Source organism: Salmo salar, chromosome ssa01, assembly GCF_905237065.1.
Source record: "Salmo salar chromosome ssa01, Ssal_v3.1, whole genome shotgun sequence".
NCBI lineage: Eukaryota > Metazoa > Chordata > Actinopteri > Salmoniformes > Salmonidae > Salmo > Salmo salar.
In genome coordinates, this window is record NC_059442.1 from 91,484,139 (window position 1) to 91,507,923 (window position 23,785).

At 45.5% G+C, this 23,785-nt stretch overlaps 1 protein-coding gene across 1 annotated transcript; it reads right to left on the reverse strand.

The window, feature by feature from the left end:
* Positions 1–1,905: 1,905 nt before the first annotated feature.
* Positions 1,906–21,606, reverse strand: LOC106610308 (WD repeat-containing protein on Y chromosome). Its single transcript, XM_045724360.1, has 20 exons — positions 20,841–21,606; positions 19,311–19,548; positions 19,077–19,223; positions 18,748–18,870; positions 18,383–18,554; positions 17,728–17,774; positions 17,435–17,572; positions 15,828–16,016; positions 14,320–14,511; positions 13,359–13,658; positions 12,996–13,160; positions 12,627–12,776; positions 10,250–10,434; positions 10,000–10,139; positions 8,741–8,886; positions 8,390–8,607; positions 6,260–6,414; positions 4,423–4,514; positions 3,908–4,054; positions 1,906–2,657 (listed from the first exon to the last, which is right to left on the reverse strand). Exons 1-20 carry the CDS (start codon positions 20,909–20,911, stop codon positions 2,514–2,516), a joined length of 3,159 nt encoding a protein of 1,052 aa, XP_045580316.1. The 5' UTR covers positions 20,912–21,606; the 3' UTR covers positions 1,906–2,513.
* Between the last annotated feature and the right edge of the window lie 2,179 nt (positions 21,607–23,785).

Sequence of the window (23,785 nt, forward strand, 5' to 3'; positions counted from 1 at the left end):
CATGAGCTGTGCCTTGTTGAAGTTTGTGGAATTTCTTTCCTTCTTAATGCGTTTTAGTCAATCAGTTGTGATGTGATAAGATAGGGGGGTATACAGAAGATAGCCCTATTTGGTAAAAGACCAAGTCCATATTAGGACAAGAACAGCTCAACTAAGCAAAGAGAAACGACAGTCCATCATTACTTTAACACATGAAGGTCAGTCAATACGGAACATTTCAAGAACTTTGAAGGTTTCTTCAAGCGCAGTCGCAAAAAACATCAAGCGCTATTGTCACGCTGGTATATAAGATTCAGGAGACAGATGCAGGAATGCGTAATAGGGTTTTTATTTAGCCCAAATTGCAGCGTGCTGTGTAAAGGCACGGGGACGAAGACCAAACAAACACGTAACAAAAACACAGGGTTGAAACCCAAACAAAAGAACGAGGAGTACCTCAATAACACAAGCGCACGATGATTAACACATGGGACGAGACCCGTAATCATCTTCGCAATCCACAGGGGCACGAAAGCCCAAAGCACACAGCACAGGTACACACACGCCAAACGGACATGTGAACAATAATCAAAAAGACCATGGAAACCAAAGGGCACATATATACAAATACTAATCAGTGGGAATAGGGGACAAGTGTGCGTGATGAAAGTTCCGGAGGGATCTGTGACAGCTATGATGAAACTGGCTCTCATGAGGACCGCCACAGAAATGGAAGACCCAGAGTTACCTCTGCAGCAGAGGATAAGTTCATTAGAGTTACCAGCCTCAGAAATTGTAGGCCAAATAAATGCTTCACAGAGTTCAAGTAATTGACACATCTCAACATCAACTGTTCAGAGGAGACTGTATGAATCAGGCCTTCATGCTTGAATTGCTGCAAAGAAACCCCTACTAAAGGACACCAATAATAAGAAGAGACTTGCTTGGGCCAAGAAACACAAGCAATGGACATTAGACCAGTGGAAATTTGTCTTTTGGTCTGGAGTCCAAATTGGAGATTTTTGGTTCCAACCTCCGTGTCTTTGTGAGACGTTATCAAGTGTCAGTGTGTAGCGGGTCGGACGAAGTCAAGCGCAGGACACAGAACTGAGTAAAAGCGTAACTTTACTTGAAAATAAACCAATAATACATTCCATGCTGGGAAACACACCAGCTCACAGAAATCTAGACCACTTAACAAAGAACAAACACGCACAAAAACCATGGGAAACAGAGGGTTAAATAATGAACATGTAATTGGGGAATTGAAATCAGGTGTGTAAAACAAAGACAAAACAAAAGGAAAATGAAAAGTGGATCGGCAATGGCTAGAAGGCCGTTGACGTCGACCGCCGAATGCCGCCCGAGCAAGGAGAGGGACCGACTTTGGCGGAAGTCGTGACAGAAGCAGTGTAGGTGAACGTATGATCTCCACATGTGTATTTCCAACTGTAAAGCATGGAGGAGGTGTTATGGTGTGGGGGAGCTTTGCTGTTGACACTGATTTATTTCGAATTCAAAGCACACTTAACCAGCATGGCTACCACAGCATTCTGCAGCGATACGCCATCCCATCTGGTTTGGGCTTTGTGGGACTATCATTTGTTTTTCAACAGGACTATGACCAAACACACCTCCAGGCTGTGTAAGGGCTATTTGACCAAGAAGAAGAGTGATGGGGTGCTGCATCAGATGACCTGGCCTCCACAATCACCCGACCTCAACCAAATTGAGATGGTTTGGGATGAGTCGGACCGCAGAGTGAAGGAAAAGGAGCCAACAAGTGCTCAGCATATGTGGGAAATCCTTCAAGACTGTTGGAAAAGTATTCCAGGTGAAGCTGGTTGAGAGAATTCCAAGAGTGTGCAAAGTTGTCGTCAAGGCAAGGGTGGCTATTTGAAGAATCTCAAATATAAAATATATTTGTTTAACACTTATTTGGTTACTACATGATTCCATATGTGTTATTTCATTGTTTTGATGTCTTCACTATTATTCTGCAATGTAGAAAATAGTAAAATAAGGAGAAACCCTTGAATGAGTAGGTGTTCTAAAACTTTTGACTAGTAGTGTATAATGTCTCCATATATTGGTCTAGTACCACCTATAATGTCTCTGGAAATTGGTCTGTTAGTGCCTCCTATTGGTTGTAACTGTGGATGCTACATCGTCTACTGTTTGTCTGAGCTGAGTTCAGCAGTGTGTTATTTTGTCAGAGGAAATTGAGATATGCTGATAATTCATTTAATGTGCTAATTATTTAGTTTTATTATTTATTATTATTATTATTATTATTATGAGTCGCATGTGAGGTATATATATAATATCATGCATGTTACATATTACATATTATTACACTATAATCTGATAGGAGAAGAGGAGGAGGAGAGGTGGAGAGGAAGAGGAGAAGGAAGTGGAGGAGGAGAAGAAGAGGAGAAGGAGGTGAAAGAGGAGGAGGAAGAGAAGGAGGAGAGAAGGGGGGGAGGAGGAGGAGGAAGAGGAGGAGGAGGAGAATAGGAGAAGGATGAGGCTGGTCAGGTGGCTTCCTGTTCTTGCTCTGAGCTGTTGATTGACAGCTGTAGGGAGCTAAGCCCATCTTCACTCACACAACTCAGAGTCTGACGCTGCATCCAAGGGCTCATGGGTAAATCCTCCGGCAGGAACACATGCTGACAGTCCTGGGAGAGGTGGAGAGGGAGAAAAGGAGACCGGAGGAGAGGAGGGTAAAGTAGGTGAATAGTGATGTGGGGATGAGAGGGAATGGAAGAGTTAAAGGAAGAGTTTGAGGTTCAAAGTTTAGGTTGAGAATACATTTCTCATGCAGGCTTACGACTGATGTTCCAACAACAAAACATATATTCCCTCAAGGCCTGAGACTCTTTTAAACCTCATTCTTTATCTTTATCTTTCTCTTTCCATCCCTTCCTCTCTCCCTCACCAACAATCATTGAATCGGCAGGCCAAAATCCCTCACTTCAGGCAGAGCATGGCAACAAACTCACAACAAACACAGGAAGACAGACAGAGAGAGGGATTTTAGTGGAAGAGAGAGGGAAAAGAGGAAGAGAGAGAAATAGAGGGAAATAGAGGAAGAGAGAGGAAAGAGGAAGAGAGAGGGAAATAGAGGGAAATAGAGGAAGAGAGAACTAGAGGAATAGAAAGAAATAGAGGGACATAGAGGAAGAGAGAGAGAAATAGAGGAAGAGAGAGAAATAGAGGAAGAGAGAGAAATAGAGGAAGAGAGAGAAATAGAGGAAGAGGGGGAAATAGAGGAAGAGAGAGAAATAGAGGAAGAGGGGGAAATAGAGGAAGTGAGAGAAATAGAGGGAGAGGGGGACATAGAGGAAGAGAGGGAAATAGAGGAAGAGAGAGGGAAATAGAGGATGAGAGAGGGAAATAGAGGAAGAGAGAGGGAAATAGAGGAAGGGAATGAAGAGAGATTGTGAAAGAGAAGAAAATAAACTGTATCCAGAGTCTGTTGCTATGCAACCATGCAGACAAATACGTTTCTCCCCAAAAACCTCTGAAATAGAACAGCAAATATTCCTTCTGCTCTGTTTTTAATTACTCTTCCCTATCCATCATGCTTTTTCTTGGACTACTCCAGTCCTTCCGACCATGGAATGTTGCAGCCACACTGTCTTTGCCTAAAGGATGTGGAGTTACGCTGTAAAATTTCTTCTGCATTGATCACTGGTGTTTTTCAGTTCTATTTACTGGCAATTACTATTATAATACTGGTGTAAGAAGCACAGATTTGAAAGTCAAGTTCATTAGCAACCAAATGTGTATAAACCCAGTAACAATACAATGCAAAACAGTGCATGCATCAACAGTAGTTGAATTAGGTGTGTTAGTGTTGGGCTGCAACAAAAGCCTGTACATGCTCTGATGGACCCAGATTTGATGACGTTTGACCTACACTCACCTGCACGGCCAGGGCCTGGAAGGGCGTGCACAAGCCCCCGATGGGGAAGAGCTTATTGACGTTGATGTCACCAAACACCTGCCTCCTCTCTCTCCTAACTGCCATCTTCCTCTGGATGCCCCCATACAGCTGGTGACACTGAGACACCTGGGGGAGGGGGAGGGAGATTAGGTTCTGGTTGTAAATGGGAAACAATTGTGCCACCAGGTCTAGTGTCTGTGTGTGTGTGAGAGAGGGAGAGAGAGGGAGTGAGAGGGAGAGAGACTTACAGTTATTGCATTAATCTTAAGATAGCTACAGTAGGTCAGACAACCACATATTACGGTCATAACAAGTCACTGTTATTGTTTGTTGTTGTTTGAGACTAGCATCAGTGTCAGACGTCTGACTATCTCTGGTTGTCAGTGATCATCTCCCTCCAGTCTGAACATTCCGAACAGTCCGAACAGTCTGAACACGCGAGTTGGAGCGCGAGTTGGAGCGCGTGCTGGAGCGTGTGCTGGAGTCAGTCTTACCCTGATGTTTTGAGTGTGACTTGGAGCAGGACTCTCCTCTGAGCCGACAGGCCCTGTCTGGTTCTCTGGTGTTGGGGCTTCCTCTACAGGCCCTGCAGGGAGGAAACTGTTTAATGTGTGTATAACCATGGTGTGTGTGTGTGTGTGTGTGTGTGTGTGGCTTGAAAGAGGAGCACAGCTAATCATTTATTTTGACAGGGACATAGGCAGACTGGGAGAGGAACGTGTACACACACACACACACACACACACACACACACACACACACACACACCTCAATTCTAGCCTCTGGGTCCTGACTGAAACGTTTGCCAAACATACTAAACTACTGCTCCAATTCTACTGTTCTAGAATGTCAAGAATGTCCACAGTCCATGCTTTATAACGCAGTTAAATTGAATTATAGTATCAGGTTTTATTGGGTCTGGCTATGACCTCTCTGGCTTTACAGTGACCTTTCTCCTTCCTCAATACTGCCGCTGTGTGTCAGACTCCTGTCGTAGGGCCACTGTGCGTCAGACTCCTGTCGTAGGGCCACTGTGCGTCAGACTCCTGTCGTAGGGCCTCTGTGTCAGACTCCTGTCGTAGGGCCACTGTGCGTCAGACTCCTGTCGTAGGGCCACTGTGTCAGACTCCTGTCGTAGGGCCACTGTGTGTCAGACTCCTGTCGTAGGGCCACTGTGTGTCAGACTCCTGTCGTAGGGCCACTGTGTGTCAGACTCCTGTCGTAGGGCCACTGTGTGTCAGACTCCTGTCGTAGGGCCACTGTGTCAGACTCCTGTCGTAGGGCCACTGTGTGTCAGACTCCTGTCGTAGGGCCACTGTGTCAGACTCCTGTCGTAGGGCCACTGTGTGTCAGACTCCTGTCGTAGGGCCACTGTGTGTCAGACTCCTGTCGTAGGGCCACTGTGTGTCAGACTCCTGTCGTAGGGCCACTGTGCGTCAGACTCCTGTCGTAGGGCCACTGTGCGTCAGACTCCTGTCGTAGGGCCACTGTGTGTCAGACTCCTGTCGTAGGGCCACTGTGTGTCAGACTCCTGTCGTAGGGCCACTGTGCGTCAGACCCCTGTCGTAGGGCCACTGTGCGTCAGACTCCTGTCGTAGGGCCACTGTGCGTCAGACTCCTGTCGTAGGGCCACTGTGCGTCAGACTCCTGTCGTAGGGCCACTGTGCGTCAGACTCCTGTCGTAGGGCCACTGTGCGTCAGACTCCTGTCGTAGGGCCACTGTGCGTCAGACTCCTGTCGTAGGGCCTCTGTGTCAGACTCCTGTCGTAGGGCCACTGTGCGTCAGACTCCTGTCGTAGGGCCACTGTGTCAGACTCCTGTCGTAGGGCCACTGTGTGTCAGACTCCTGTCGTAGGGCCACTGTGTGTCAGACTCCTGTCGTAGGGCCACTGTGTGTCAGACTCCTGTCGTAGGGCCACTGTGTGTCAGACTCCTGTCGTAGGGCCACTGTGTGTCAGACTCCTGTCGTAGGGCCACTGTGTGTCAGACTCCTGTCGTAGGGCCACTGTGTCAGACTCCTGTCGTAGGGCCACTGTGTGTCAGACTCCTGTCGTAGGGCCACTGTGTGTCAGACTCCTGTCGTAGGGCCACTGTGTGTCAGACTCCTGTCGTAGGGCCACTGTGTGTCAGACTCCTGTCGTAGGGCCACTGTGTGTCAGACTCCTGTCGTAGGGCCACTGTGCGTCAGACTCCTGTCGTAGGGCCACTGTGCGTCAGACTCCTGTCGTAGGGCCACTGTGTGTGTAGTTTTTGTTTGTATGTGTGTGTGTGTTTCTGTCCATGCGTGTGGGACTGTGTGTATGAACACACCTGTTTGTTGCTAATAGTTACCTTCATAAATCCATTCCTCCGGTGAACCCTGACCCCCGCTGAAAAGGTCAGATGTTTGACCTGTGACCTCGCTGCTCTGTGATTGGTCACTTTCACTCTCAATCTTCTCCTCCCTTTCTTCCTTCTCCTCCTCAGCTAGGTTGTTTACCCGGTCTCTGTATAGAAAACAGCCAGGTTGTTTACCCAGTCTCTGTATAGAAAACAGCCAGGTTGTTTACCCGGTCTCTGTATAGAAAACAGCCAGGTTGTTTACCCGGTCTCTGTATAGAAAACAGCCAGGTTGTTTACCCGGTCTCTGTATAGAAAACAGCCAGGTTGTTTACCCGGTCTCTGTATAGAAAACAGCCAGGTTGTTTACCCGGTCTCTGTATAGAAAACAGCCAGGTTGTTTACCCGGTCTCTGTATAGAAAACAGCCAGGTTGTTTACCCGGTCTCTGTATAGAAAACAGCCAGGTTGTTTACCAGGTCTCTGTATAGAAAACAGCCAGGTTGTTTACCAGGTCTCTGTATAGAAAACAGCCAGGTTGTTTACCAGGTCTCTGTATAGAAAACAGCCAGGTTGTTTATCCGGTCTCTGTATAGAAAACAGCCAGGTTGTTTACCCGGTCTCTGTATAGAAAACAGCCAGGTTGTTTACCCGGTCTCTGTATAGAAAACAGCCAGGTTGTTTACCTGGTCTCTGTATAGAAAACAGCCAGGTTGTTTACCTGTTCTCTGTATAGAAAACAGCCAGGTTGTTTACCCGGTCTCTGTATAGAAAACAGCCAGGTTGTTTACCCGGTCTCTGTATAGAAAACAGCCAGGTTGTTTACCAGGTCTCTGTATAGAAAACAGCCAGGTTGTTTACCTGGTCTCTGTATAGAAAACAGCCAGGTTGTTTACCCGGTCTCTGTATAGAAAACAGCCAGGTTGTTTACCAGGTCTCTGTATAGAAAACAGCCAGGTTGTTTACCTGGTCTCTGTATAGAAAACAGCCAGGTTGTTTACCCGGTCTCTGTATAGAAAACAGCCAGGTTGTTTACCTGGTCTCTGTATGGAAACAGAGTTTGATAAAACTTACATCTAACCTTGACTTATCATTGATATAAATCACTTTCAAGAGAGACTTTGTAGAAAATATTTGACTAATGATCTGTTTTTTGAGAACCTATGTTTTCAGGGAGCTTAATTGTCCAGTAAACATCTAATGACATGTTTTTGTATGCTACAGTGTTTACTAGGGTAGTACCACAGTGACCTCATGACCACTAAAACCATACCACACACACTGTCACATCAGACCTGCTCTCGGAGATGGTAGTTATCATGCCCTCAGATAACATATTGATTAGTGTGTGTGCCTCTTTCTCTTGGGAAGATTGATGATGTTCTGTTCACCACATCCCCACAACAGCAAGTGGTCACTATGGGTGACTCTCTCTATCCACTCACTCACTCTACTGAAAACCATCCATACCGAACCAAAATCCATCTGGTTTAATTTAGCTATGTTTACAGTACACTTCCAACAGGAGTCAACCAATGTGGTTGTCGAAAAAGTTAGCCAATTCCTCAGGATTTCTTTCTCATGGCTTCCCATCAGAATTCACACACACACACACACACACACACACACACACACACACACACACACACACACACACACACACACACACACACACACACACACACACACACACACACACACACACACACACACTTTACAGTTCAGCCTAGCCCTCTTCTATGCCTCCTACAAATCCTCTTCAACATTTTAACATCATTCAACATTTTTCATTTGATGCAAATCTCTCATTTTGTGTGTTTTTCCCTGTGTCTAGAAATACACCCGGTTCTTACAGAAATATTCTCCAGCCCACATCGACACACCAGGACAGGCCAGACTGCTTAATTCTGTGGTACTTTCAGATCTATAATGGGAGCCATTTTAGAGTTTATATATATATATATATAAAAGACTACAAAGGAGTAGATTGAGAAAGCCTGCGGTAGGCCTAGAAGTTACATGAGGACAACAAAAAGAAGTTAGGAAAAATGGAGACCCATAAAACAGTAGACGTTTAGAACTTAGTGATGTTGATCCAAGCGGACTACTTCTGGATTACTGACAGGAAAGACCACTTCAGTACCTGGAGGTGTGGTGAGGGGCTGGGTCAGTGAGGCTCCACTGTGGTTCCTGTCCAAAGGAACCGACATAACCTCCCTCCCCCGTCCACACTCTGCTGGTCCCATCCACAGAGCCAGAGAGGAAGAAGAGTCTCTCTGTGTACACCAGCACCTCAACACTCACTATCGCCCCCTCATGGGCCCTCCAGGACTGCAGGAGAGGAGGGTGGCATGAGGAGGGCTGGGGAGGTGAAACATGTGAAGATAGAGTACAATGTAAAACACATAAAACAGAGGTGTATCCTACATTTGCATTTACTATACTCAAAAACTCTCTCACACATTCACATACATGCACACACACCAACCCTGACCTCCTGTGTGATGCAGAGCGCGTACTGAGAGATGTCCCAGACCTGAACACACCCTGCTGTGTCTCCAGTGACCAGGATGTTGTTCTCCTGGTCTGAAGTCAGCCCCAACACACACTCCTTCTCTCCACCAGGGGCATAGAACTGACCTGAGAGGGAGAGCGAGAGAGAGAGATGATAATACTGTATACTCCAGACAGAGAGAGATGATAATACTGTATACTCCAGACAGAGAGAGATGATAATACTGTATACTCCAGACAGAGAGAGATGATAATACTGTATACTCCAGACAGAGAGAGACGATAATACTGTATGCTCCAGACAGAGAGAGATGATAATACTGTATACTCTAGACAGAGAGAGACGATAATACTGTATACTCTAGACAGAGAGAGATGATAATACTGTATACTCCAGACAGAGAGAGATGATAATACTGTATACTCTAGACAGAGAGAGACGATAATACTGTATACTCTAGACAGAGAGAGACGTACTGTACAGTACATATACCTACACTAGGACAGAGAGGACAGAGAGTACATAAATAGGTTGATTGATGTCATGCATAATGTAGTTTTTGAAAGTTCAATCTGTCATCATAAAGTCGCACTCAGATTTACTACAGTCCACCACATAGGCTCCCTCTCCCGCTTTCATTCTCTCTCCTTCCTTAGCTACAACGTGTGTGTGTGTCCTGGTTACCGTGAGTGTGTGTGTGTGTCCTGGTTACCGTGAGTGTGTGTGTGTGTGTGTCCTGGATACCGTGAGTGTGTGTGTGTGTGTGTCCTGGTTACCGTGAGTGTGTGTGTGTGTCCTGGTTACCGTGAGTGTGTGTGTGTGTGTCCTGGTTACCGTGAGTGTGTGTGTGTGTGTGTGTGTCCTGGTTACCGTGAGTGTGTGTGTCCTGGTTACCGTGAGTGAGCGTGTGTGTCCTGGTTACCGTGAGTGAGTGTGCGTGTCCTGGTTACCGTGAGTGTGCGTGTCCTGGTTACCGTGAGCGTGCGTGTCCTGGTTACCGTGAGCGTGCGTGTCCTGGTTACCGTGAGCGTGCGTGTCCTGGTTACCGTGAGCCTGCGTGTCCTGGTTACCGTGAGCGTGCGTGTCCTGGTTACCGTGAGTGTGCGTGTCCTGGTTACCGTGAGCGTGCGTGTCCTGGTTACCGTGAGTGTGCGTGTCCTGGTTACCGTGAGTGTGCGTGTCCTGGTTACCGTGAGCGTGTGTGTCCTGGTTACCGTGAGCGTGTGTGTCCTGGTTACCGTGAGTGTGCGTGTGTCCAGTGATGCTCCACCAGTAGATCCCTCCAGCCTGTGAGGAGAGGAGGATAGGTGTGCTCCTCCAGTGTTTGTCCCCACCCCTCCGCTGCAGGAACAGCAACGCGTCCACAGGGGGCGTTGTCCTACACACATGCATCACATACACACTCAGTACACATATGTTGAATACTTTATTTCAATTTGCAATAAAGCATTGATGTTAAAAAAAAAAAACACAACACAGAAGACTCACAGTGAGTGTGTGGCCCTCCGCAGGCGAACCAGGGGTCTCTGTGTGTCCAAGGTCCAGACGATGACTTCTCCATCATGGCTGCCCGTAGCAATGACCCCCAGGGTAGGGCAGTGGTCAACCACCAGGATGTCAGCTCTGTGTTGCTGACCTGACTTCCACGACATGTCTGCCCTCACAAACACATCCTTCACCACCACAAACAGGGCGCCATTTTGGAACCAGATAATCACCAGAATAATATTCTCATTTGCATCTTGGTGCCAACATTGCATTCATTCAAATGTGAAAACAAACCAAGTTTTCCACTGTATATCTATGGCTTCATATCTACCCATCTGAGCACCCACGTGCAAAATTCTAGTTCCAAATTGTAGTGACTGATACTGTACGTATAATTAGACCCAGAGGTCATACACTGCATCATTCACTGACATCATTTACATACACCCCCTCTTAGCCAAGATGTTATATTAGTGTTCTTAAAAACCCCACCGGGTTCTGCTGACGTCAGACAATAAGAAACCTCAGAGCAGATCTGTATATATATATATATATATATATATACACACAGTTGAAGTCGGAAGTTTACATACACCTTAGCCAGATACATTTAAACTCAGTTTTTCACAATTCCTGACATTTAATCCTAGTAAAAATTCCCTGTCTTAGGTCAGTTAGGATCACCACTTAATTTTAAGAAAGTGAAATGTCAGAATAACAGTAGAGAGAATTATTTATTTCAGCTTTTATTTCTTTCATCACATTCCCAGTGGGTCAGAAGTTTACATACACTCAATTAGTATTTGGTAGCGTTGCCTTTAAATTATTTAACTTGGGTCAAACGTTTCAGGTAGCTTTCCACAAGCTTCCCACAATAAGTTGGGTGAATTTTGGCCCATTCCTCCTGACAGAGCTGGTGTAACTGAGTCAGGTTTGTAGGCCTCCTTGCTCGCACACGCTTTTTCAGTTCTGCCCACAACTTTTCTATAGGATTGAGGTCAGGGCTTTGGGATGGCCGCTCCAATACCTTGACTTTGTTGTCCTTAAGCCATTTTGCCACAACTTTGGAAGTATGCTTGGGGTCATTGTCCATTTGGAAGACTAATTTACGACCAAGCTTTAACTTCCTGACTGATGTCTTGAGATGTTGCTTTAATATATTCACATCATTTTCCTACCTCATGATGCCATCTATTTTGTGAAGTGCACCAGTCCCTCCTGCAGCAAAGCATCCCCACAACATGATGCTGCCACCCCTGTGCTTCACAGTTCGGATGGTGTTCTTCGGCTTGCAAGCCTCCTCCTTTTTCCTCCAAACATAATGATGGTCATTATGGCCAAACAGTTCTATTTTTGTTTAATCAGACAATCTTTGTCCCCATGTGTAGTTGCAAACCGTAGTCTGGCATTTTTATGGCGGTTTTGGAGCAGTGGCTTCTTCCTTGCTGAGCGGCCTTTCAGGTTATGTCGATATAGGACTCATTTAACTGTGGATATAGATACTTCAGCATCTTCACAAGGTCCTTTGCTGTTGTTCTGGGATTGATTTGTACATTTCGCACCAAAGTATGTTAATCTCTAGGAGACAGAATGCGTCTCCTTCCGAGCAGTATGACAGCTGCGCGGTCCCATGGTGTTTATACTTGCGTACTGTTGTTTGTACAGATGAACGTGGTACCTTCAGGTGTTTGGAAATTGCTCCCAAGGATGAAACAGAGTTGTGGAGGTCTAAAAAAAATTCTGAGGTCTTGGTTGATTTCTTTTGATTTTCCCATGATGTCAAGCAAAGAGGCACTGAGTTTGAAGGTAGACCTTGAAATACATCCACAGGTACACCTCCAATTGATTCAAATGATGTCAATTAGCCTATCAGAATCTTCTAAAGCCATGACATCATTTTCTGGAATTTTCCAAGCAGTTTAAAGGCACAGTCAACTTAGTGCATGTAAACTTCTGACCCACTGGAATTGTGATACAGTGAATTATAAGTGAAATAATCTGTCTGTAAACAATTGTTGGAAAAAATGACTTGTGTCATGCACAAAGTAGATGTCCTAACCGACTTGCCAAAACTATAGTTTATTAACAAGAAATTTGTGGAGTGGTTGAAAAACGAGTTTTGATGACTCCAACCTAAGTGTATGTAAACTTCCGACTTCAACTATAAATAGATATCATTCCTGAAAGTTCTCTTGTAAGGAAGGCTGGTAGCTCTGAGTGTAACCACATGGAGCAGACACGATAGTGACAGATAACATTGGGGTTGAGGTGTGGTGGACTCTTCACCTGAGAGTGCAATGTACGTGTTTATCCTGGCTGGCACATAATACATTTTTATTGAATAGGAAAGTGTGTGTTTGTGTAGGTGTTTTCTCACCTTAGCCCCTTTGATGTCATACTGAGCGACCTGCTGGCTCCACCCCACGGCCAGCAACTGGCTGTCATGGAGACAGATGACCCCTGTGACCTCTGAGAGGGTGACAGGCTCTAGCTTGTGGAGGTTGAGGCCATTCAGTAGGTTCCACACCTTTTAACAGACAGAAACAGCACATCATAGTAAACCACATCTGTGTTCATCTAAAGCTGTTCTAACTGAACCATGGTGAAGGAGGAGGTCTTAACAGAGACTTGGAGAATTCTCCTGCTTTTCCCCTTTTATTCAGTTATCAGACATCAGTAACATGATTGGATAGGTGAAAGCACAGGCTCCACTGCATAGGCTACACTAGCTTTTACCACAGGGTACCTTGATGGTTCCGTTGCGTGCGCCAGTGATGAGTCGTCTGTGGGAGGAGTCTAGCGCCATGCAGGTAATCTCCTCCTCTCCATGAGCGCTGGTGATCTTCAGACGCAGCCTCCCTGTTTCTACGTCCCACACTGATACAGACGAGTCATCACATCCGGCGATGACCTACACACACATATAAACACCCACGATACACACACACACACACACACACACACACACACACACACACACACACACACACACACACACACACACACACACACACACAGATGTAAACATTTACACACATATGGACGTAAACACACACATACAGTATGCACACCCTCATGGCTGTGACAGTGTATAAGATTCCATACCTACCTGTTTCAGTGTGGGGTTGTAGAGGGCACAGGAGAGGGGGGCACCATGGCATTGTCTTCCCCCTCCTCTTCTCCCTTCTCCCTGCTCCTCCCCCCTCTCCCCTTCCTCCAGCCTCAGCCTGGCCAGGTAGTCTCGACAGGACACCAGGATATGGGGCGGAGTCTGCATCAGGAAGGGCGGGGCCACCAATAGGAAAGGGAAGTTGCCGTGCTCTGGGGCACGCCCTGGCTGCAGACAGGGGAACTGCAGGTGGACAGTCCGCAGACAGCGATTGGAGGAGATGTCCCACACCCTCAGCTCCTGCAGAGAGATAACCAGGTGGGTAAACAAACCCCTTCTGAAAGCTCCTGCACAGGGACAACCAGGTGGGTAAACAAACCCCTTCTTAAAGCTCCTACAAAGAGACAACCAGGTGGGTAAACAAATCCCTTCTGAAAGCTCCTGCACAGAGACAACCAGGTGGGTAAACAAACCCCTTCTGAAAGCTCCTGCACAGAGACAACCAGGTGGGTAAACAAACCCCTTCTGAAAGCTCCTGCACAGAGACAACCAGGTGGGTAAACAAACCCCTTCTGAAAGCTCCTGCACAGGGACAACCAGGTGGGTAAACAAACCCCTTCTGAAAGCTCCTGCACAGAGACAACCAGGTGGGTAAACAAACCCCTTCTGAAAGCTCCTGCACAGAGACAACCAGGTGGGTAAACAAACCCCTTCTGAAAGCTCCTGCACAGGGACAACCAGGTGGGTAAACAAACCCCTTCTGAAAGAAATCAAAAAGTGGAAAACAAAAACCACCTGGGCCACAGCCAGGACAGAATACCTTGTGGTGTAGTACTGGTACTTCAGTCTAGGGATAGGTTTGCCTCTCTCTACCTGTCTTAGGTGAGGGCTTACAGCTTACCCATGAAGCTGCGGCCAGTGTTGTGTCTCTAGCAAAGCTATCTGGTGGTTATTGACTTACAGCATCTTTGGAGTAGCTGAGGACCTGTCCCAGTGGTTGGTAGATGACCACGTCCAGTACTGTGGTGCCGTGACCGTGCAGGACCGCGACTGGCCGAGCGGTCATGAAGCAGTTCCACAGTTTGACCGCAGGGTCCAGACCACCCGTCACCAACAGGTTGAGAGACCTGCTGAAATCAAAACACGTCACACCCTGTGGAGGAGGGAGAAGAGAGAGAGAGAGAGAGGGTGGGTGGGCGAAGGAGAGAGAGAACAGAAGAAGAGAGACAGACAGACAGACAGACAGACAGACAGACAGACAGACAGACAGACAGACAGACAGACAGACAGACAGACAGACAGACAGACAGACAGACAGACAGACAGACAGACAGACAGACAGACAGACAGACAGACAGACAGACAGACAGACAGACAGACAGACAGACATGGAGAAAGGGAAGTTAGGATTTGTGTGTCTCTAAAATAAAAGGTAGCGTGACTAAATATTCTAAAATACAGCCTTTCCTATTAGTTTATAATGGGGAACTGTTGAGGACAGCTTAATTGTTCAACTGACCAAAGCTAGACAGTTTTATAGGAGCACTGCTCAGAAGCCATAACAACCAATACAAAACACCCCATCTACTTTAATCACTTCCTCAGCAGGGCGAGTCACATTACATGTTTTCTCTCCAGTAAACATTAATTATATCCTTTGTGTGTGTGTGTGTGTGTGTGTGTGTGTGTGTGTGTGTGTGTGTGTGTGTGTGTGTGTGTGTGTGTGTGTGTGTGTGTGTGTGTGTGTGTGTGTGTGTGTGTGTGTGTGTGTGTGTGTGTGTTTATATTGGTTATAGGGTGGGACTCGGCGACAGTAAGCAAGATAAAACATAGTTATGACTCAAAAGAATTCAGACAAGTTGAGTTTCATCACTCTGCGGTGTGACTGTTGACCTCTGAGGTTATTCATTATCCTCCATTACTATTTTGTGGAGATAGCTCCCATGACATAAACTGAATGGGTCTGAGCCGACATTTCAATTTAACCTGCGTCAAGGTCACTCAGCCATTCTCTGTCTACTATCCAACCCAACCTTGAGTCCAAATCTGATAAAGATTGAGGCTGTATGATACATTACAAACTGGGTGGTTTGAGCCCTGAATACTGATTGTCTGACAGCAGTGGTATATCAGACCGTATACCACGAGTATGGCAAAACAGTTATTTTACTGCTCTAATTACATTGGTAACCAGTTTATAATTGCAATAAGGCACCTTGGGGGTTTGTGGTATACGGCCAATATACCACGGCTAAGGGCTGTATCCAGGTACTCCGCTTTGCGTCGTACCGAAGAACAGTCCTTAGCCGTGGTATATTGGCCATATACCACACCCTCCGAGGGCCTTATTGCTTAAATAACAGCTACCCTTTTTGTAGAATCCCATATAAATGGTGGCTTCATTGTGTACTCCATAGTAACAACACATGAAATACTCATAATAGTGTAGATACTGTGTTATATTATTACCTTATTGATTCTCCAAACATAGGGTTTTCTCCTGAGAGACACGTGCATAATGACCACTGAGGAGGCGTCGCTTCCTGATGATGTCATGATTAGGTCAGTGTGGGGCTCGAAAATGATCCTGTTGATTGGTTCCTGGTGGACTGTGGGGATGTGTTGGTAGGAGACTAGGCGGCTGTGGTCACCAATATCCTGTTAGGAGACATGTTCTCACCATAATTGGGGCTCCTGAGTGGCGCAGTGGTCTAAGGCACTGCATCTCAGTACAAGAGGCATCACTACAGTATCTGGTTTGAGTCCAGGCTGCATCACACCTGGCCGTGATTGGGAGTCCAATAGGGCGGCGTACAATTGGCCCACGTCGTCCGGGTTTGGCCAGGGTAGGCCGTCGTTGTAAATAAGAATTTGTTCTTAACTGACTTGCCTAGTTAAATAAAGGTAAAATAAAATACCAGTAAAACAACCCTGGTCCAGCAGAAACCTGAAGAACACACATTAACTTTTGGTCCCAAGGAACACATGTTAACCACAGTGCCAAGACAAATAACTACCCTAGAAGTGCCCGTAACACACGTAGCAAGGTTACAGAATAGATACTGTACTTTACTGTCCATTGGTTGGAACGTAATTTTGTCTTTTGCCTTTCCCAACATCCCCCAGACACACATTAAGAGGCACAGGTCAGTGCAGAGCCCCTGGATGGAGAGCAATGGGGGGATAATTATATCCTCCTGATTCCTGCTTACAAGCAAAAATTAAAGCAGGAAGCACCAGTGACTCGCTCAATAAAGAAGTGGTCAGATGACGCAGATACTAAGCTCCAGGACTGTTTTGCTAGCACATACTGGAATATGTTCCGGGATTCTTCCGATGGCATTGAGGAGTACACCACATCAGTCACTGGCTTCATCAATAAGTGCATTGTCAAAGGAATGGCCTACAAATTGTCAGACTCCAGCCACCCTATTCATAGACGGTTCTCTCTGCTGTCACACGGCAAGCGGTATCGGAGCGCCAAGTCCAGGTCCAACAGGCTTCTTGAACACCCACGCCAGAACAGTTTATCAAATGGCTACCCAGACTATTTGCATTGCCCCCCTCTTTTACGCTGCTGCTACTCTCTGTTTATTATCTATGCATAGTCACTTTAACTCTACCTACATGTACATATTACCTCAATTACCTCGACTAACCTGTGCCTCCGCACATTGACTCTGTACTGGTACCCCCTGTATATAGCCTCACTACTGTTATTTTACTGCTGCTCTTTAATTATTTGTTATTTTTAACTTCACACCTATTTTTCTTAAAACGGCATTGTTGGTTAAGGGCTTGTAAGTAAGCATTTCAATGTGAGGTCTACACCTGTTGTATTCGGAGCATTTGACAAATACAATTTGATTTGAAATTTGATTAAGTGACTTGCTCAAGGACACAACAGCAGGACATGGAACGTGGGTTGCCAGTTCAGCCAGCCAGTCCGGGGCTTGAACACCCTAACTTCAGGCTGCTGGTCTGTCTCTCTAACCTCTAGGCTATTGGCATTATAACTGTGTGCCAGTTTTTGTTTCAGTCCAGCACAGAGTGAATGGAGAGTGAATGATGCCTACCTGCATGTAAATCCTCTGAGGGACATTGTCCTCAGTGAAGGGGCTCTCAAACAGTCCATTGTGGAGTTGGAGGAACCACAACAGATGGATCCCTCCCTTTTCATCTCCCCACAGCAGCAAAGAGCGCCCCCCTGGAGACTGGGAGGGATTACAACAGATCTCAGGGGAAGACAATGTGAATATAACTACCATAACTATAAAAACATCCATCATGGTCCATGAAAAGACAAACAATTGAATGTTTAGAATGGGTCAAATGTACATTAGTTTATGACAGAGTACTGAAGTCGTACCTTTATGTCATGCCAGTAGCAGAGAGAGGTTGGAACATTGGGGAACCCTGTTCAGTGATGAGAGAATAACAGAGACATAAAGTCAGAACCCTGTTCAGTGATGAGAGAATAACAGGGACATAAAGTCAGAACCCTGTTCAGAGGTGAGAGAATAACAGGGACATAAAGTCAGAACCCTGTTCAGAGGTGAGAGAATAACAGGGACATAAAGTCAGAACCCTGTTCAGAGGTGAGAGAATAACAGGGACATAAAGTCAGAACCCTGTTCAGAGGTGAGAGAATAACAGAGACATAAAGTCAGAACCCTGTTCAGTGATGAGAGAATAACAGAGACATAAAGTCAGAACCCTGTTCAGAGGTGAGAGAATAACAGAGACATAAAGTCAGAACCCTGTTCAGAGGTGAGAGAATAACAGAGACATAAAGTCAGAACCCTGAAACAGGACATAAAGTCAGAACCCTGTTCAGTGATGAGAGAACAACAGGGACATAAAGTCAGAACCCTGTTCAGAGGTGAGAGAATAACAGAGACATAAAGTCAGAACCCTGTTCAGTGATGAGAGAACAACAGAGACATACAGTCAGAAATTGAACTGATTGATCAAATCAAAAGCAAAATTTCTACTTTGAGTCTTTCTAACAGTTGGTTAGATACCAAACAAGTGGATGTCCTCAAAGCAGCTGGCCGTGGACACGTCAACAAAGTGGAGGTCCCTGCTGCTGGTTGCTATGGCGACCTTGTGGACTTTGGGCAGGTAGACAGCATCAGTGGTCCAGCCCCTGAACCTCCTTCTGTTAACCCCTTGCTCTGCAGGGTCTCCAGCCAGCTGAGGAGATACATCGAAGAAAAAGAGAGAAAGTGTGTGTGTGTCTGTCTTTGTGTGTGTGTGTGTGTGTGTGTGTGTGTGTGTGTGTGTGTGTGTGTGTGTGTGTGTGTGTGTGTGTGTGTGTGTGTATGTGTGTGTGTGTGTGTGTGTGTGTGTGTGTGTGTGTGTGTGTGTGCCTTATCAGCTCACGCACCTCCAGAGTCTCGAGGACTTGTAGTCGGTTGTTCCACACAGTGAGCAGCCCCCCCTTACTGACACTGATGTAGCGGAGGGGGGGAGGATGGGGAACAGCCACTACACAGATAGTGGGCTCCTGCTGTAAGGGGGAGAAGAGAAAAGTTTAGAGGCGAAGTGAAAGAGTGACTGATGAGAGAAAGAGAAATAGAGGTCAATGGAGACTGCTGCATACTTATGAATTAACATACTGTACGAGCAATAAACTACTTATTACATAGTTATTACATAGTCACTACATAGTTATTAACACACTCTATAAGCAATGACTAGACAGGCGTCCCTCACCTTGTTGTGTGAGCAGTGTTTGATGAGTGGTTCAGTGTCTAGTAGAGCGCCTCTGGGCCTGGAGGTGTGGTCTCTCTCTCTGCACTGCTGCAGCAGGTAGCTACACAGGTCCTCCCACTCCACATAGCCATCACATGACACGTCAATCTATTGGAAATGAGAACATGTTCTTATTTCCTAAGGGTAAACTAACAAAAAACAGTTAAACTGTATGTAACAAAGGGTCATAGTCACCTCATTGAAGACCCTCTCCAGCCATCCGCTCTGGCTGTCTGGACCAATCACAGCACTCAGAGCATTCTGGAACTCCTCCAGACTCATCCCTCTTTCTCCTCCTCTCTTTTTCCGTGCACCTCTCCAACTCCGCCGGGACCCCCTGTCCGAGGTTGTGCGACGGGTAAATGCATCCCTCAGCAACAGCAGGTGTTTAAGTTTGAGTTCCTCCTGAGCACAGGCATTCTGGCCTGCATCACTGTGGAGTGGAGTAGTATGTAGATATTCCATTAAAAAATCTGCCGTTTCGAGCTACAAAAGTCATTTACAACATTAACAATGTCTACACTGTATTTCTGATCAATTTCATGTTATTTTAATGGACAATTTTTTTTAATTTTCTTTCAAAAACAAGGACATTTCCAAGTGACCCCAAACTTTTGAACGGTGGTGTAGATTCATATACTGGTCATTATTGAGAGTATTACTGTGTAATATAAAAGTCTTACAGAATATGAACATATAGCACACCCCTGTGGCAGCAGTGAGACTGCATGCTTTGTGACCAATTTCAGACTACAATACTTTTTATTGATTTATTTTACCGTTATTTTACCAGGTAAGTTGACTGAGAACACTTTCTCATTTACAGTAACGACCTGAGGAATAGTTACAGGGGAGAGGAGGCGGATGAATGAGCCAATTGTAAGCTGGGGATGATTAGGTGACCATGATGGTATGAGGGACAGCTTGGGAATTTAGCCAGCCAACATTTTGATGTTATTAATTTGTTATTATAACTTAAAATAATAGAGTTGATGCAACTTCTCATTTAGAGTTGAGTCATTGCCACATAAACATTAAGTAATAATGACTTTTCATTGACACTGAGTTCAACTTACTAAAAGTATTTGATTTAAAAATGCCTTGGGTTTTATAGTGAACTAACCAAGCGCTTGATTTGCTGTGGTAGGCTTGCTTTCTTTGTATTGTATGGATTTAAGAGGTTCTTGAAGAGAGATTTGAGGGGGTGAGGGAGACTGCTAGGACCAAAACCCCCATATCGTATGTCGCCAACCTTGATGAGGACAAGCCTTGTGTGGCCCTGTTGCCATGGGAAACCACAGGACAATCAGTCATGTCTCCACATTCTCCTCGCTCTTCCTGGTTCATCAAGGCACGCATGAGTGCTCCTTTTAGATCAGGGTAGTTCTCATGATCAACTCACCGCACAGCCAGGTAATCATTGATATGCAGTCAATGAGACATTTTTTACTCCAAAAGTGTTTGGAAATAAGACTTTAATTAGCTCTACTCAGAGAGATATTTTCATATAGAAATTGTAAAAAAAATGGTTCTGTTGATGATAATGATAGTTTGATAACATTATTATCTGTGGAATTGAAATAACAGGATTCAGCCAAATTTAAGCCGGAATACAAAAGCTGACATGTGTCAACTTCTACTTACGCTAAACATAAAATATGAATATAGACTTTATTTAAAATCTTGAGTTATATCCTTTATATTGTTCTTAAAATACAAACTCACCAAGAGCTGCTGCTGGAGGTTTCTCTCTCGTAGACCTCCCATGGATCACTGATACCTCTTAGGGTACCCATTCCTACACACCTAACCTTTTTGTCTGTCTATCAAACTAGTCTAGCACTAAGTCCATTGTGTGTTGCTAAACAGAGTGAATGTTCACTCTGAACCAAGCTTTAAAAACAACCTCACTCATAGCTTTAGATCTTCCCTCTGGACTTTGCCTCAGATGGGCCCCTCAAAACCTTCGGGCCCAAGTTCCTCTGTTTATGTGTCAGAGAGTGAAGGATGCTGAAACACAAACTGAACTCACAACAGCCTAAGCCCAATCTGATAACTCTCTCCCCTCCTCTAGGTTTAAATAAGAGTCTTTGTCTCTCTCTCTCCCTTTGTCTTTCGAGACAAACCCAATTTCAGGTTAAACAAAGCTGCTTCTTTTCAGACAGGGTGGAATGCTCAGCTCCACAGATCAATACATCATCCATCACAGGAGTTAGCCCACAGGGAGAGAAAGTCAACACTTCCTCAGTGGAGGACCAAGGAGACGAGACTATCCACAATCTGCATGGGCACCAGGGTGTCAAGACAAGTAATCCTCCAGAAGTGAATGATTTGAAGGAAGAGGGAAAGAAGCCTCTCAGTCTGTAGCCTACCGATCCATAAAGCTTTACATGTGGAAGTCTTAGAAATCTCAACCAGGCTAAAGAGATCCAAGATCAGGAGGTGCATAAGGTCCTAAATGTTACTCAAAGAGTGGAGGTGTGTACAGGTTTCTGTCTGAGAGTGTAAGTCAAACAAAGGGAGAGGCTCTGGCTAATGATAAACCACTAATGTCTCAGTAACAGATTACTGAGCCATTAAGCTAAAGCCATGGCAGAGAACCCAGGTCCCAGGTCACTTTGCCATTAACTACCCCACTGAGACCATGCAACATGGTTTGGTGTGTGGGGTGGTATGTACAGTATGTGTGTGTCGATTGTACATTATATATTGTGTTCTCTGTATCTCGTTCAAAGCTTGATGTTTGAACACTGGAGCCCATACTACCGGTAGGCCTTTTTAGGAGGGGGCCCATACGAGAAAAAAAATACATTTAAAAAAATGTTTTTTTATATATATATTTTTATACATGTATTTTAATTTTGGCCCATATAATGTATTTAAAACATTTTTTGAATACATTTAAAATACATTCCAACATATATCAGGTAAAGTATTTTAAAATGTGTATATAAATGTGTATATGTGTATAAATATATGTTAAACGCATCGTAAAATGTTTTTAATGTATTTCAAAATACATTCAGAAATACATTAAAGAATGTATTTTAGAATATATTTTCACATGTATTTATCGCTATATTTGCTAAAAAAATGTTTTGATATATTTGGAAAGGTTCTTGTCACGTCCTGACCCTTGTAAGATGTCATTTTCTATAGTAGAGTAGGTCAGGGCGTGACAGGGGGTGTTTTTGGGTGGTTTCTTGTTATCTGTTTCTATGTTGTTTTTCTATGTTTCGATTTCTATGTTGGGGTTGTTGGGATGACCTCCAATTAGAGGCAGCCGGTTCTCGTTGTCTCTAATTGGAGATCATATTTATGTAGGGAGTTTTTCCATTTGTGTTAATGGGTTGTTCATTTTTGAGTAGTGTTATTTTCTCTGCGTCACGGTTTGTTGTTTTGTTGTTACAAGTATTTGGTGTATTGCAACGTTTCACGGAATAAATAAATATGTGGAACTACAACCATGCTGCACGTTGGTCCGATCCTTTGAACAGCCGTGACAGTTCTAAATATATTCCAAAATGCATTCCGACGTGTATGTTGTAATAAATATATTATTTTATAAAAATGTATAGCAAGTATGAAGATCTAGCCATATCATATTGTAACAAAATGTTGACTTAACAATTTAACTTTAACAGGCTCTTCAGTATCACATCAGTCTCTGTAAGGACCGACACCGGACAGGAGAAGCAGGTACGGGGAGTCAGACATTTATTCGGGATCAGACATAGAACAAGACGGGAACAGCGTCAGGACACGGGTAACACGGACATATGACAAACAACGCAGCAGCGGGGAACAGAGCTGGGGAACTGACAAATATAGGGGAGGAAATAAACAGGTGATTGAGTGAGTCCAGGTGAGTCCAATATCGCTGAAGCGCATGAGGCATAGGAGCCTGACGATCCGGCTGAGGCATGAACACCTGTCGATCCCGCTGCGGCGTGGAAGCCTGATGATCCGGCGGAGCACGACATGGGATGGGAACCTGCCGAGCCAACGAAGGCAAGGAAACCTCTCGAGCCAGCTAGGACGTGGAAGCCCGACGAGTTGGCTTAGACACCCCCGGTTCCATCGGCAGCGGAATCCAAGCCCGACGTCACCAACAAAACAAGAAAACTCATGGGCCGGCTGGGCAAACAAGACCTGATGATCCGGCTGAGGCCCGACGTGAGATGGGCGCCTTCCGAGCCAAGGAAACCTCTCGAGCCAGCTAGGGCGTGGAAGCCCGACGAGCTGGTTAGGCACCCCCGGTTCGATCGGCGGCGACCCAAGACCGACGTCACCATCAACCGGAACACCAGTACTCCCCGATGCTTCGTGTGATGGCTGCTGCATTCTGTAAGGACCGACGCCGGACAGGAGAAGCAGGTACGGGGAGTCAGACATTTATTCGGGGACAGACATAGAACAAGACGGGAACAGCGTTAGCACACGGGTAACACGGACATACGACAAACAATGCAGCAGCGGGGAACAGAGCTGGGGAACTGACAAATATAGGGGAGGAAATAAACAGGTGATTGAGTGAGTCCAGGTGAGTCCAATATCGCTGAAGGCACGTGTGTGCGTAAATGATGGTGGCAGGGGTGCGTAATGCAGGGCAGCCTGGCGCCCTCAAGCGCCAGGGGGGAAGAACGGGAGCAGGCGTGACAGTCTCATTA

Bases quoted from the DNA above. Each gene is read 5' to 3' on its own strand.
- LOC106610308 (XM_045724360.1), bottom strand. From the start codon at position 20,911: ATGGGTACCCTAAGAGGTATCAGTGATCCATGGGAGGTCTACGAGAGA. The intron at 13,659-14,319 runs GTAAGTCAATAA...ATCTCTCTGCAG, and splicing joins TCAGCTACTCCAAAGATGCT to GAGCTGAGGGTGTGGGACAT. The intron at 13,161-13,358 runs GTAGGTATGGAA...ATGTGTGTGTAG, and splicing joins ACAACCCCACACTGAAACAG to GTCATCGCCGGATGTGATGA.